The sequence below is a fragment of the Lolium perenne genome, chromosome 1, assembly GCF_019359855.2.
Source record: "Lolium perenne isolate Kyuss_39 chromosome 1, Kyuss_2.0, whole genome shotgun sequence".
NCBI classification, from domain to species: Eukaryota; Viridiplantae; Streptophyta; class Magnoliopsida; order Poales; family Poaceae; genus Lolium; species Lolium perenne.
In genome coordinates this window covers 119,780,267-119,795,528 of record NC_067244.2, presented here as the reverse complement: position 1 = coordinate 119,795,528, position 15,262 = coordinate 119,780,267, and the positions used below count along the sequence as shown (strand labels likewise).

The 15,262-nt window shown below is 41.0% G+C and overlaps 1 protein-coding gene across 14 annotated transcripts; it reads right to left on the bottom strand.

Moving 5' to 3' along the window:
* Window positions 1-1,850: 1,850 nt before the first annotated feature.
* On the bottom strand, window positions 1,851-13,697 carry LOC127300282 (uncharacterized). 14 transcript variants are annotated; one of them, XR_011756885.1, is made up of 9 exons: window positions 13,109-13,471; window positions 12,987-13,020; window positions 12,682-12,758; window positions 11,725-11,798; window positions 11,459-11,573; window positions 4,774-4,850; window positions 3,817-3,890; window positions 3,552-3,666; window positions 1,851-2,088 (listed from the first exon to the last, which is right to left on the bottom strand). XR_011756885.1 is itself a non-coding variant. In XM_051330387.2 (7 exons), exons 1-7 carry the CDS (start codon window positions 13,165-13,167, stop codon window positions 2,066-2,068), a joined length of 507 nt encoding a protein of 168 aa, XP_051186347.1. In that variant the 5' UTR covers window positions 13,168-13,696; the 3' UTR covers window positions 1,851-2,065. The 14 variants fall into 14 exon arrangements, 2 of the variants coding, with proteins under 2 accessions (XP_051186347.1, XP_051186341.1); XR_007851088.2 differs by lacking the exon at window positions 11,725-11,798 and having other exon boundaries at window positions 13,109-13,697; XR_011756889.1 differs by lacking the exon at window positions 12,682-12,758.
* Between the last annotated feature and the right edge of the window lie 1,565 nt (window positions 13,698-15,262).

Here is a 15,262-nt window from a genome sequence, read left to right as displayed (position 1 = left end):
TCATATACAACTGATGTGTGGTTTACCCATGTTACGCTAGATCATTGCACATCCTGCTACACCGGGCAGGCATACAGTTTCATACATCATGTTTCATTCATTAAGAGTTATTTGTACCAAAAAGTGTGTTGTCATATTAGGATGTTGCCCCTAAAAATGAAAAGAGCCGTGGAGGCCATCAAAAAGAAAAAAAGAGAAAGAAAAAAAATGAAAATAAAGAAAAAAAAAGGGAAAAAGAAAAAAAGAGAATAAAGAAAAAGGGGGCAGCATTACTATCTTTTATCCACATTTGTGCTCATGTTTAGCACCTACATTCATATGAGAGAGTTTTCATGTTTTACTAGTATAACTATGTGGGAAATTTACACTATAGAACTTGGGTTGTATATTCCAATGATGAGCCTCCTCAAAAGTGCTCTAGGTCTTCGTGAGCAACCAAGTTGGATGCACCCCCACTAGTTCCATTGGAGAGCTTTCATACACATATAGCTCTATGTGCATCCGTTGCATGGCAATCACTACTCCTTGCATAGCTTCGATCATAAGGCTTCCTCTTGTCTAATGGTCATTTACAGCTTTGCAAGCCTTTCTTCCATTTGGCCTTCCAAATCCCCATTAACGTTCTTTATGCCATAACATCCTGGTGCTAATACCAAATGCTTGCGCTCACCGGTTGAGTAGACTTCGAAACAGTTGATTCATGATGTTCATGTTTATGTTTACTTGACTGAATCCTTCTTATGTTGTGAAAATTTACTTGATGCTTGGAATGAAGGATAGAACTTCTATGCTGAATACTTAATACATCTTTAATGAACTTTGTACGGTTGCATGTCTTTAAAGCAATTGTTCATGAAAACTTCTAGCTTGTCTAACTCTTGCATTATCATCTCTTATATCAATATAGATTCTTGCTTTGAATGATTTGATCTCAGCTCATATGCTTTACAATAGTATGATCAAGGTTATGATGGCATGTCACTCCAGAAATTATCTTTGTTATCGTTTACCTGCTCGGGACGAGCAGAAACTAAGCTTGGGGATGCTGATACGTCTCCGACGTATCGATAACTTCTTATGTTCCATGCCACATTATTGATGATATCTACATGTTTTATGCATACTTTATGTCATTATTATGCGTTTTCCGGAACTAACCTATTGACGAGATGCCGAAGGGCCGATTCTTTGTTTTCTGCTGTTTTTGGTTTCAGAAATCCTAGTAAGGAAATATTCTCGGAATCGGACGAAATCAACGCCCAGCATCCTATTTTTCCACGAAGCTTCCAGAACACCCGGGAAGGACCAGAGGGGGGCCACAGGCCCACCAGATGATAGGTCGGCGCGGCCCAGGCCCTGGCCGCGCCGCCTTATGGTGTCGTCGCGTCGCTGACCTTCTGACGCTGCCTCTTCGCCTATTTAAGCCCCCTCGACCTAAATCTTCGAGACGGAAAAGCCACGGTACGAGAAACCTTCCAGAGCCGCCGCCATCGCGAAGCCAAGATCTGGGGGACAGGAGTCTCTGTTCCGGCACGCCGCCGGGACGGGGAAGTGCCCCCGGAAGGCTCCTCCATCGACACCACCGCCATCTCCATCAACGCTGCTGTCTCCCATGAGGAGGGAGTAGTTCTCCATCGAGGCTCGGGGTTGTACCGGTAGCTATGTGGTTCATCTCTCTCCTATATACTTCAATACAATAATCTCATGAGCTGCCTTACATGATTGAGATTCATATGATGATGCTTGTAATCTAGATGTCTGTGGGGACCCCGGACTAGCTGTCCGAAATTCCCTGTTATGTATACAGTTCACGATCCCATGATCAGTGCGCCGTGAACACATAACCGAACTGATATCAAATTACACCATCCATTACAAAGCGGAATAAGAAAATTACAACATGGTCACATGACCAATACTTACATAATAGCCTCGAAGGGCCTAACTAAACATCAGAGTAGCATCATCACTTCAGCAGCGCAGTGCCCAAGTCATCTGCCATAACCCTACAGGCAACTGACTGGGAAGACGTTCCTAGCTCGCATAGACGTCGCCAACTCCTTCTTCATCTGTCGAACTCCTTCAAGTCTGGCCAAGTAAATAGCCAGGGACAAAGCCGTGAGTACATTTGAATTGTACTCGCAAACCATCAAGAAGGTGATAACAATTCTAACTAAAGAAGACAAGAGAGGAAGAGTAGTTTCTCTTGTGGATATAGCATGTGGAAGAGAAGAGATGTTTTTGGTGGAGATAGCATCCCAACTTCTCAATCGAAGGGGGGCACTCCAAGAATTTATCTAAGACATCTCTATTTCTCTATTGAAGAAGATACTTCAAAAGAGTTCTACAACATAAAACACTAGGAAGGGAGTAACCCAGTTTATTTCCTTTTCGACCATCTCCATATGGTCAACCAAACCATTCTAGTACCCTTCCGGTACTCCGAAAATAAGTTCCTTTTTCCTTTGGTAAACACTTTCTCAAACAAAACTCATCAGGCTAAGCAACAGCCATTTCAACCGTCCATGACCGCGGACACGGCTATTCGAATAGATTTGACTCTGCAGAGTTTGCACACTTTCCCCACAAGATCCGTGAGTTTATCATGTGGGCATCATCCCTGCATATCAACTATGCCATGACAAAAACTCGGACATAGCCTTTCGCCTATTCGTCTTAGCACGGGATCCTACCCTATGGAGTATGTACCTCCCCGGCACCGTGGCAGCTCACCTCACTTTGAGCGTGGCTCCACCGCCAAGCCAGGAGACCCATAGTGTCTTCCGGACGGGTCAGCCCCGAAGGCCTCCCGTTATACTATTGTCTCCACCAACGACAATCCGGATTCAGGGGTAACCTTACCCTTATATAGTTGTGCGGTGTCCCATGTTAAGAAGAACAAACTACGAGCTAAGCCCCGTCCCACCCCAGGGTAATGTGGTTGCGCGGGTTAATTGTCACGGGTGAATACTTAGGCGCCAAAGTTTTTGAAAACAAGATTTTCTTTCCAACCATCTTTACCAAGATCCTTTCCTTTCATAAACACACGCTTGGGTAAGTCCAACTCACCCAAGGTTTTCAAAAATTCTTTTCAACAAGGTATTTTTTCCAAGGGGGGGTCCCAACCTATAGTTTTATGAAGGAACTAAGAGTCTCAATGACATGATGCTAGCCATCATACCACTAAGGGGATGATAATTGAGGTGTTAAGGGGATCATACATACTTAGGATAAGCATGTATAGGGACAACATAATTAAGATGATTCAAACAGGGTCATGATGTTAATCATCATACCACTAAGAAGATGACAACATGGATATGGTCAAGAGGGCATACATGCTTAGGGTAAGCATGCATAACATCAACAAGGGGGTTAACATACTTGGGAGCAAGTATGCAAAGCATCAACAAGGGGTTCAACATACTTTGGGAATAAGTATGCATAGAGTAGAGGACCAAAAATCACACATGATACAAGGAACCAAGTATATAATGGAGCAGTGAGCACAACAAGAAGGATAAATAGCAAGAGATCAAAAGATGGCTTGCCTTGGCTTATTTGTCCCTGTACTTCTTCAACTCCATCAATATAACAATCCCAACAATATAAATAAAATCTTCTCATCCGATTCCACTTGTTCTTCTTCTCCGGAATTGTTCGCATCTATCGCGGAAAATATAAAAGAACACAATCAATCACATTGCACCAACAAACAAACATACAACAATCAACAACTAACCATGCAGCCAAGGTATAACATACAAAGGACTTATAGATACCACAAACAACTTAAAGAGAAACCATTTTATTTACCTAGTAAAGGTATGAGAGTATCACAACTTAGCAATTGCCTCTCTCGGTATCACCATGGCACAAGCTAAGTACCCCTGGTAGATAACATCATAAAGAGGACAAGAGCATTAGTTTGACATCAAATACTTTCACAAAACATTTTCAAACACTTTTGGAAAAGTAGAAAACAGTTTTCCTAATTTAATTTGCTCACTTAATCACTATACAAAAATAGGAAGCAAACCATATACCACATCATTTGAAAATTTAAACAAAACAAAAGAGATAATGTTAGGTTGCAGAGGTTTTGTTTTGCAAGCATAAAACAAAGGTTGCCCATCTCTACTAAAAGAGTTGGTCAAGGGTTTTAAATAAACCGAAAAGTTTTTCTTCAACAATGCATGTCACACATAAACATTACTAACAGCAACAAATATGTATGAACAGAGACTAATAATATTTTTCCTAGATAGCTAGTACTAATACAAGACTAACCCAATTGGAATCACCTAAAAATATTAAACCTACAATTTTAGGAATTTCCTTGAATCTGACTGTACAGAAAACAAGATCTGTAAGCCATAAATCGTACAAAAATCCTAAAAATATGGGGCTACTTGCATTTGAAAGGTAATTAAACAGAGATGCAAACACAATTGGATTTGGGTTCAAATTATTTCTGAAACTCTCACAAATGGATTGACAAGTTTACTGCATGTTTTCACCATTTGCTTTAACTATGGAGTTGCAGAACAGATAAAGGTTTGAAACTTGTTGGAGATGATTAAGAAAACATTCAGTAATCCTACAGAATTGGAATCACTCAATTAGGTTCAAAAATGGATTTTTGATGAATTAAAAGCTAACAGCCATGTCTGCAGAACATACAGAACAAGTTTAATTCGTCAAAAATCAGACACAAATCATAAAAATATGAGGTCTGCTGCATCTGAAAGGTACTGAATAGGTGGTTCTTACCCAGTTGGTTTCATTCAAAAATTCGTCTCCAAGCTCCTGGTTTAATTCGACAAAGTCAGATCTGACCAGATTTTGATCTGTGAACCATTTCAAATCCATTAGGTCATTTGAAGTGAACCCAACGCCAAAATGAAGGTACGGGAGAGGGCTTTCACCCAAAATTGAGTTTGCTCAAAAAGGTTTTGTAAAACGGAAGAAATCTAACAAACAATGATTCTGCATGTTTGCAGAACTTTATTTATCATGCAAAATCCGTAACGAATTTGAGGATGAGACCAACGCCAAGTTGTAGATATTTTCAATACCTATCTGCAGAACTTTGAACCACTCGATTTGGATCTGCACACGAGATTTGGAGGATTTTACAAGATCGTACCAGAATCTGAAACAGCAAGAAACAGAAATTACTGCAAGGTTTTGGACGAACTTTGCTCAAGAACTTCAGATCTGAGGATAGCTCAACCTTCTCCATGCTTGGACCAACATGCACCTGCATCAAGATCCAATCTTAGCAATGGAAGGAGAAGAAGAGGAGATTAAACCATCTAAGGTTGGGGAGAAGATGGAGGGGGAGGCTCTCATGGTGAGGATGAGCTTGAGGGAGGAAGGGAGCTTCATCTTGGTGGCTTTCCATGGCCATGGCCGGCCATGGGAGCAAGGGGAGCACCATTTTCGTGGGGAAGTGGAGGAGGAGAGTGTGAGGGAGTGGAGGAAATAGTAGGGAGTGAAAAGAAATGAGGCAAAGGAGAGGAGTGGAGAGGAGTGGAGAGTGGGAAATGAGAGCAAGTGAGGAGGGAGTGGGCTGCCAAGCCCCTTTATATAGAGGGAGAGGGGGTGGGTTGGCTGCCTCCTCATTGATTGAGTTGGTTGGGAGATAGCCTCCTCATTGATTGAGTTGGTTGGGAGGCTGCCCATTTATGGATTGGGGTAGGTGGGAGGCATGGCTTGTATAAGAAGGAAAAGGGGAGATAGTGCTGGCCGAATTTTGAATGCAAACACAAATTGGCCGGCTCCATTCTTGTCAAACAAAAATGAACAATGAGAGAGAGATGCACATCATCCATGTGCATGATGTTGAGGAGGTAATGTTGATGGAGGTTGAGACATAGAGATAGAAATGGAGAGTGAGAGTGATATGCATTAAAAGGAAAATTTATTATCACTTTGTTTGTGGCAAACAAATGATGGAAAGAGATAGATCCAAGGTTTAGAGGGGTAGTGATGGAAGTACAGATACAATACCAATGGTGAATATGGTGGCATAAAATCAATTCAAGGGGTCAAGGTGTTGATGGAAAAGAATGGGGGAGTGAGATAGGTATGAGGAAAAATAAGTTGTTCTAAAAAAAAGAGGTCAATTGGGAGTGGTTTGAAATACTCCCTGAGTCTAGGGTTCAGTTGAAGGGAGTCCATTTGAAAGTATCAAATGATCATCCATTTGATCAAGAATTGGAGGATGAGGGGATACAATGTGGTAAATCAGTGATGTGCATAAGATGTGCAAGGATTGTCATTTGAAAAAAAGAATTTATTTGAAAGGGATTTGAAACACCTCAATTGGGAATGAACTCAAGTGGAATGGAATTTGAAAATGTTGAGAGAAACTAGTTGGAACATAGGAGGTCAAAATGTTCTACTTACTTTCTCAAGTGAAGTAGAGTTTTTCTCAAATGTAAAATAAGCAAGAGGAAGACAAGAAATGGTATAGGTACCATAAACAAGCCTTTTGTAAAATGGAAAACAAAATAGAAAATAATGTTTTAGAAATCAGTACTTGGTAGAAATGGGATGAAAAACAAAACCCGTTTCAGTTCTTTGTTTTCTTTGAAGAAAATATCCTGAAAAGATTTTATAAAACTAGAAGTAGTTTTGTGATCAAAACTAGAGAAGGAAAAACAATAGGGTTTTTGAGAAAGAAAACTAATTTAGGGAGGAGTGTTCTCAAGGGTAGATGGTGGCCTCAAAATGTACCCATCATTCCCAATCTTGGTTTTGTGAAGATTAAACTTGAATAAAAACAAGAGGTAAAAGTGAAGGAAGTGATCTTGAGGTAAAACATTGGATAGGGTACAAGATCAAGTTGAATATATGAGCTGCAAGGATTGACTGAGACATGCAAGACGTGGAGGTTGAAGAGGATGTTGCATAGATGAGATCCATGCATTGAGGTCAACAATATGATGGTGGTTGCTTAGATATCAACTGCCAAAGTCTGGAACTTATAAGCTTGCCAAAACAGATTGTTGACTTGGCTTCAGAATCAACCTATGATGAGTGGGTATAAGAGAAGGATGTGATGAGGGTAGATGATCCCAAATTTTGGATTCAAGGATGGTTTGAGCTGGACTAACACAAATAGGAATATCAAGATGGCACACTCATGTTGCCATCAGGAGAAGAGTTTGATGTAGTAAAAAGGAAAACAGTTTTACCTAAGTCACACATGTGTTTTATTAGGTGAGTTGTATGTCTGACCACTAGAGGTGTTGTTCTTTGAGGTACTCAACACATAACTCAACAAGAAATCAAGACAATATATCTAGCGGCAGATCAAAGCAATTCATCACAACAAACAAATCAAGGCAACTCATCTAAATTAGTCTATAGAAAAAGTTTTTGTTCCCCCTAATTTTTGAAATATGGACAATTAATCAAGGTTGCAAAAGTTGGGGTGTTACAGATCTTCCACCCTTAAAATAATCTCGTCCGAGATTACCGAGCGTAGAAGCTGGAGGGGTTGTAAAGTTTAACGAAAATTAGACTCCATTTTTATGTAGACATGCCTTTGTGTGGAGAGGGTCGCAACTTCAGCTTGTGAGAGACATGATGGATTTCTGACGATGGCGAGCTTCATGAAGAGGCCGACGACTCCGTGCAGATGTTGGATCTATACCTTCTTAATGATCCTAGCGGGGTTCATGATTGTGGGAGAGTTAGTGCACCCAATGGTGCTTGAGCAGGGTTGAAAACTTTTTAGAGTTAGCTTAAATTTAGTGGAAGACGAAGTCTTCCACCCTTAAAATTGTTCATCGGGGAGGGCGTTAAAAGCGTAAGCTTCGGCCACGAGTCTTGTCGGGCGCTTTTTGGAGAAGCCATTGATCTTTGGAGTTGAACATCTTCGGCGGGCGTTGAGTAGTCCACGGCTTCAAGAGGGTTAGTGCATCCCACATTTCCAACGGTGTGTTAGAAAGGTTTAAAATGTTAGGGTTAGCTCCAACTTTTAGTGGAAGACTTCCACCCGTAAGATTTTTCATCGGGCTTTCGGAAAATCTTAGAGCTTCGCCTTGCGGTCTGTCGGGGGCTTCGAAGGAGTCATCGATCTACGTACTCGATTGAAGAATCTTCAGGCGATGTGCAGACCGCAACTTCAAGAGGCACTCACGGTGTTAACTAAACCATAGGGGACGCGCCGTGAGTTAATAAGTTGATGAAACGCCTGGTTGGTACCCATATGAAGCAGCAACGGGGGTCGTCGAAGACAATCTTCAGCTTGAGGGTCGGTGCGACTTCGTAGCAACTAAGAAGTTAGCGGGTAAACTACGCCTAAAGTCTTGAGTCTTGAGGTATCTTCAGGAGCCTTCACTTGATGAGGACCAGACGAACCATGTGATGTAGCTTGGCTTTGACGCTATTGTTCTCTAAGCTTGTTAGACGGTGTGTCAGAGGATAGTTTTAAGAAGATATCCTCGAGGTTAGCGCGATTATGCTCCAAGGTTAGTCCAAATTAGTATGTCTCCTCGCAGAGGTGCAGTCATTCTTGAAGGTAGGGCTTCTTCTTTCTTGGCGTAGTCGAGATGCTCCAGCTGATATTGAAGGAAGTTAGCGTAGATGGGGGTTTGGGTTAGTTTTCCTGATGTTTGAAAAACAAGCGCTAACGGGGGTAGAGTTAGAGCTTTTCGTTAACTTATCCAACTAACTAGCGATTAGCAAAACATCGGCGAGGTAGGTGAGGGTGAAAACATCTTTGGGAGGCTTTCTAAGCTAGTTTATCACACTAAGGGTGTTTTTCAGACCGAAAAGCCAAGACAATTATACACACAACAAACAAACAAAAGACACTCAAGGCAGCACACAAGGGAACTTCAAGCAATCATCAAACCAGGCATGGTAACCTAAGTACCCATGGAATGCCTAATGCGTGGGGGTAGCTCAATCAAAGCGATTGAGTTTGTCCTATCCATCCTATTCGCTTGGGGGCTGGTCACATATGTTGCCGTCTTCATTTTGCTCTTATGGACTCCAACATGGATTTTCGGGGCAGTTGGTTGCGAAGCAGGCCTGGTGTTCGGTCTTCTATGTTGAGGCGGAGGAGAAAACTGCGTAGTCTTCTTGCTCAATATCCCGGGGACGTGAGGTCTTCGAAGAGGTAGTTGTTGAGGTACTCCCGAAATCGTCAACTTCTTGTAGCTGGCCTAAAAATTACTAGTCAAGAACCGAGGACTTGATCCCAGATGACTGCAAAAAGTGCAAGTCCACGGAGGAAGAAGGTCAGCTCCTTGACAGACTTTGGTGACAACCAAAGACATGATGTTATCATCCCAACAAGCACACGGCTACGTCGGCATCCAATCTTCAATAGCTGCAGTTGGAGATATATGAGTCTTCCTGAGGGATTGAGCCATCTTCGAGTTCGAGTCTCCAGTCTGAGTTGGGGACATCGTCCAATATGTAGGTTTGAATTGGCTGAGACAATAGAGTAAGAATTTTCAAACCTTTTTATAGAGCGGAGAGGTAAGAATTTTAGAAGCTTTGAATAAATAAGAGGAGTAGAAGCTATACTTCCGACTAAAGAAACAATTTGTTTTGTAAATAGTTTTGTCCAAGTACTTGTTTCCTAACTAACGTCCATGCTAACTAAAGTCTCCTACAATCGGGATGGCTCGATACCAGCTCTGTGGGGACCCCGGACTAGCTGTCCGAAATTCCCTGTTATGTATACAGTTCACGATCCCATGATCAGTGCGCCGTGAACACATAACCGAACTGATATCAAATTACACCATCCATTACAAAGCGGAATAAGAAAATTACAACATGGTCACATGACCAATACTTACATAATAGCCTCGAAGGGCCTAACTAAACATCAGAGTAGCATCATCACTTCAGCAGCGCAGTGCCCAAGTCATCTGCCATAACCCTACGAACAACCGATCGGGAAGACGTTCCTAGCTCGCATAGACGTCGCCAACTCCTTCTTCATCTGTCGAACTCCTTCAAGTCTGGCCAAGTAAATAGCCAGGGACAAAGCCGTGAGTACATTTGAATTGTACTCGCAAACCATCAAGAAGGTGATAACAATTCTAACTAAAGAAGACAAGAGAGGAAGAGTAGTTTCTCTTGTGGATATAGCATGTGGAAGAGAAGAGATGTTTTTGGTGGAGATAGCATCCCAACTTCTCAATCGAAGGGGGGCACTCCAAGAATTTATCTAAGACATCTCTATTTCTCTATTGAAGAAGATACTTCAAAAGAGTTCTACAACATAAAACACTAGGAAGGGAGTAACCCAGTTTATTTCCTTTTCGACCATCTCCATATGGTCAACCAAACCATTCTAGTACCCTTCCGGTACTCCGAAAATAAGTTCCTTTTTCCTTTGGTAAACACTTTCTCAAACAAAACTCATCAGGCTAAGCAACAGCCATTTCAACCGTCCATGACCGCGGACACGGCTATTCGAATAGATTTGACTCTGCAGAGTTTGCACACTTTCCCCACAAGATCCGTGAGTTTATCATGTGGGCATCATCCCTGCATATCAACTATGCCATGACAAAAACTCGGACATAGCCTTTCGCCTATTCGTCTTAGCACGGGATCCTACCCTATGGAGTATGTACCTCCCCGGCACCGTGGCAGCTCACCTCACTTTGAGCGTGGCTCCACCGCCAAGCCAGGAGACCCATAGTGTCTTCCGGACGGGTCAGCCCCGAAGGCCTCCCGTTATACTATTGTCTCCACCAACGACAATCCGGATTCAGGGGTAACCTTACCCTTATATAGTTGTGCGGTGTCCCATGTTAAGAAGAACAAACTACGAGCTAAGCCCCGTCCCACCCCAGGGTAATGTGGTTGCGCGGGTTAATTGTCACGGGTGAATACTTAGGCGCCAAAGTTTTTGAAAACAAGATTTTCTTTCCAACCATCTTTACCAAGATCCTTTCCTTTCATAAACACACGCTTGGGTAAGTCCAACTCACCCAAGGTTTTCAAAAATTCTTTTCAACAAGGTATTTTTCCAAGGGGGGGTCCCAACCTATAGTTTTATGAAGGAACTAAGAGTCTCAATGACATGATGCTAGCCATCATACCACTAAGGGGATGATAATTGAGGTGTTAAGGGGATCATACATACTTAGGATAAGCATGTATAGGGACAACATAATTAAGATGATTCAAACAGGGGTCATGATGTTAATCATCATACCACTAAGAAGATGACAACATGGATATGGTCAAGAGGGCATACATGCTTAGGGTAAGCATGCATAACATCAACAAGGGGGTTAACATACTTGGGAGCAAGTATGCAAAGCATCAACAAGGGGTTCAACATACTTTGGGAATAAGTATGCATAGAGTAGAGGACCAAAAATCACACATGATACAAGGAACCAAGTATATAATGGAGCAGTGAGCACAACAAGAAGGATAAATAGCAAGAGATCAAAAGATGGCTTGCCTTGGCTTATTTGTCCCTGTACTTCTTCAACTCCATCAATATAACAATCCCAACAATATAAATAAAATCTTCTCATCCGATTCCACTTGTTCTTCTTCTCCGGAATTGTTCGCATCTATCGCCGGAAAATATAAAAGAACACAATCAATCACATTGCACCAACAAACAAACATACAACAATCAACAACTAACCATGCAGCCAAGGTATAACATACAAAGGACTTATAGATACCACAAACAACTTAAAGAGAAACCATTTTATTTACCTAGTAAAGGTATGAGAGTATCACAACTTAGCAATTGCCTCTCTCGGTATCACCATGGCACAAGCTAAGTACCCCTGGTAGATAACATCATAAAGAGGACAAGAGCATTAGTTTGACATCAAATACTTTCACAAAACATTTTCAAACACTTTTGGAAAAGTAGAAAACAGTTTTCCTAATTTAATTTGCTCACTTAATCACTATACAAAAATAGGAAGCAAACCATATACCACATCATTTGAAAATTTAAACAAAACAAAAGAGATAATGTTAGGTTGCAGAGGTTTTGTTTTGCAAGCATAAAACAAAGGTTGCCCATCTCTACTAAAAGAGTTGGTCAAGGGTTTTAAATAAACCGAAAAGTTTTTCTTCAACAATGCATGTCACACATAAACATTACTAACAGCAACAAATATGTATGAACAGAGACTAATAATATTTTTCCTAGATAGCTAGTACTAATACAAGACTAACCCAATTGGAATCACCTAAAAATATTAAACCTACAATTTTAGGAATTTCCTTGAATCTGACTGTACAGAAAACAAGATCTGTAAGCCATAAATCGTAGAAAAATCCTAAAAATATGGGGCTACTTGCATTTGAAAGGTAATTAAACAGAGATGCAAACACAATTGGATTTGGGTTCAAATTATTTCTGAAACTCTCACAAATGGATTGACAAGTTTACTGCATGTTTTCACCATTTGCTTTAACTATGGAGTTGCAGAACAGATAAAGGTTTGAAACTTGTTGGAGATGATTAAGAAAACATTCAGTAATCCTACAGAATTGGAATCACTCAATTAGGTTCAAAAATGGATTTTTGATGAATTAAAAGCTAACAGCCATGTCTGCAGAACATACAGAACAAGTTTAATTCGTCAAAAATCAGACACAAATCATAAAAATATGAGGTCTGCTGCATCTGAAAGGTACTGAATAGGTGGTTCTTACCCAGTTGGTTTCATTCAAAAATTCGTCTCCAAGCTCCTGGTTTAATTCGACAAAGTCAGATCTGACCAGATTTTGATCTGTGAACCATTTCAAATCCATTAGGTCATTTGAAGTGAACCCAACGCCAAAATGAAGGTACGGGAGAGGGCTTTCACCCAAAATTGAGTTTGCTCAAAAAGGTTTTGTAAAACGGAAGAAATCTAACAAACAATGATTCTGCATGTTTGCAGAACTTTATTTATCATGCAAAATCCGTAACGAATTTGAGGATGAGACCAACGCCAAGTTGTAGATATTTTCAATACCTATCTGCAGAACTTTGAACCACTCGATTTGGATCTGCACACGAGATTTGGAGGATTTTACAAGATCGTACCAGAATCTGAAACAGCAAGAAACAGAAATTACTGCAAGGTTTTGGACGAACTTTGCTCAAGAACTTCAGATCTGAGGATAGCTCAACCTTCTCCATGCTTGGACCAACATGCACCTGCATCAAGATCCAATCTTAGCAATGGAAGGAGAAGAAGAGGAGATTAAACCATCTAAGGTTGGGGAGAAGATGGAGGGGGAGGCTCTCATGGTGAGGATGAGCTTGAGGGAGGAAGGGAGCTTCATCTTGGTGGCTTTCCATGGCCATGGCCGGCCATGGGAGCAAGGGGAGCACCATTTTCGTGGGGAAGTGGAGGAGGAGAGTGTGAGGGAGTGGAGAAAATAGTAGGGAGTGAAAAGAAATGAGGCAAAGGAGAGGAGTGGAGAGGAGTGGAGAGTGGGAAATGAGAGCAAGTGAGGAGGGAGTGGGCTGCCAAGCCCCTTTATATAGAGGGAGAGGGGGTGGGTTGGCTGCCTCCTCATTGATTGAGTTGGTTGGGAGATAGCCTCCTCATTGATTGAGTTGGTTGGGAGGCTGCCCATTTATGGATTGGGGTAGGTGGGAGGCATGGCTTGTATAAGAAGGAAAAGGGGAGATAGTGCTGGCCGAATTTTGAATGCAAACACAAATTGGCCGGCTCCATTCTTGTCAAACAAAAATGAACAATGAGAGAGAGATGCACATCATCCATGTGCATGATGTTGAGGAGGTAATGTTGATGGAGGTTGAGACATAGAGATAGAAATGGAGAGTGAGAGTGATATGCATTAAAAGGAAAATTTATTATCACTTTGTTTGTGGCAAACAAATGATGGAAAGAGATAGATCCAAGGTTTAGAGGGGTAGTGATGGAAGTACAGATACAATACCAATGGTGAATATGGTGGCATAAAATCAATTCAAGGGGTCAAGGTGTTGATGGAAAAGAATGGGGGAGTGAGATAGGTATGAGGAAAAATAAGTTGTTCTAAAAAAAAGAGGTCAATTGGGAGTGGTTTGAAATACTCCCGAGTCTAGGGTTCAGTTGAAGGGAGTCCATTTGAAAGTATCAAATGATCATCCATTTGATCAAGAATTGGAGGATGAGGGGATACAATGTGGTAAATCAGTGATGTGCATAAGATGTGCAAGGATTGTCATTTGAAAAAAAAGAATTTATTTGAAAGGGATTTGAAACACCTCAATTGGGAATGAACTCAAGTGGAATGGAATTTGAAAATGTTGAGAGAAACTAGTTGGAACATAGGAGGTCAAAATGTTCTACTTACTTTCTCAAGTGAAGTAGAGTTTTTCTCAAATGTAAAATAAGCAAGAGGAAGACAAGAAATGGTATAGGTACCATAAACAAGCCTTTTGTAAAATGGAAAACAAAATAGAAAATAATGTTTTAGAAATCAGTACTTGGTAGAAATGGGATGAAAAACAAAACCCGTTTCAGTTCTTTGTTTTCTTTGAAGAAAATATCCTGAAAAGATTTTATAAAACTAGAAGTAGTTTTGTGATCAAAACTAGAGAAGGAAAAACAATAGGGTTTTTGAGAAAGAAAACTAATTTAGGGAGGAGTGTTCTCAAGGGTAGATGGTGGCCTCAAAATGTACCCATCATTCCCAATCTTGGTTTTGTGAAGATTAAACTTGAATAAAAACAAGAGGTAAAAGTGAAGGAAGTGATCTTGAGGTAAAACATTGGATAGGGTACAAGATCAAGTTGAATATATGAGCTGCAAGGATTGACTGAGACATGCAAGACGTGGAGGTTGAAGAGGATGTTGCATAGATGAGATCCATGCATTGAGGTCAACAATAACAGTGGTGGTTGCTTAGATATCAACTGCCAAAGTCTGGAACTTATAAGCTTGCCAAAACAGATTGTTGACTTGGCTTCAGAATCAACCTATGATGAGTGGGTATAAGAGAAGGATGTGATGAGGGTAGATGATCCCAAATTTTGGATTCAAGGATGGTTTGAGCTGGACTAACACAAATAGGAATATCAAGATGGCACACTCATGTTGCCATCAGGAGAAGAGTTTGATGTAGTAAAAAGGAAAACAGTTTTACCTAAGTCACACATGTGTTTTATTAGGTGAGTTGTATGTCTGACCACTAGAGGTGTTGTTCTTTGAGGTACTCAACACAGAACTCAACAAGAAATCAAGACAATATATCTAGCGGCAGATCAAAGCAATTCATCACAACAAACAAATCA

Excerpts from the sequence above, each read along its gene's own strand:
- LOC127300282 (XM_051330381.2), bottom strand. The coding sequence starts at position 13,177 with ATGCAGGTGCATGTTGGTCCAAGCATGGAGAAGGTTGAGCTATCCTCA. Across the intron at positions 13,021-13,108 it reads ATCTGAAGTTCTTGAGCAAA|ATCCAAATCGAGTGGTTCAA; the intron begins GTTCGTCCAAAA and ends TCTCGTGTGCAG. Across the intron at positions 11,574-12,681 it reads TTTTGAATGAAACCAACTGG|ATGCGAACAATTCCGGAGAA; the intron begins GTAAGAACCACC and ends TTCCGGCGATAG.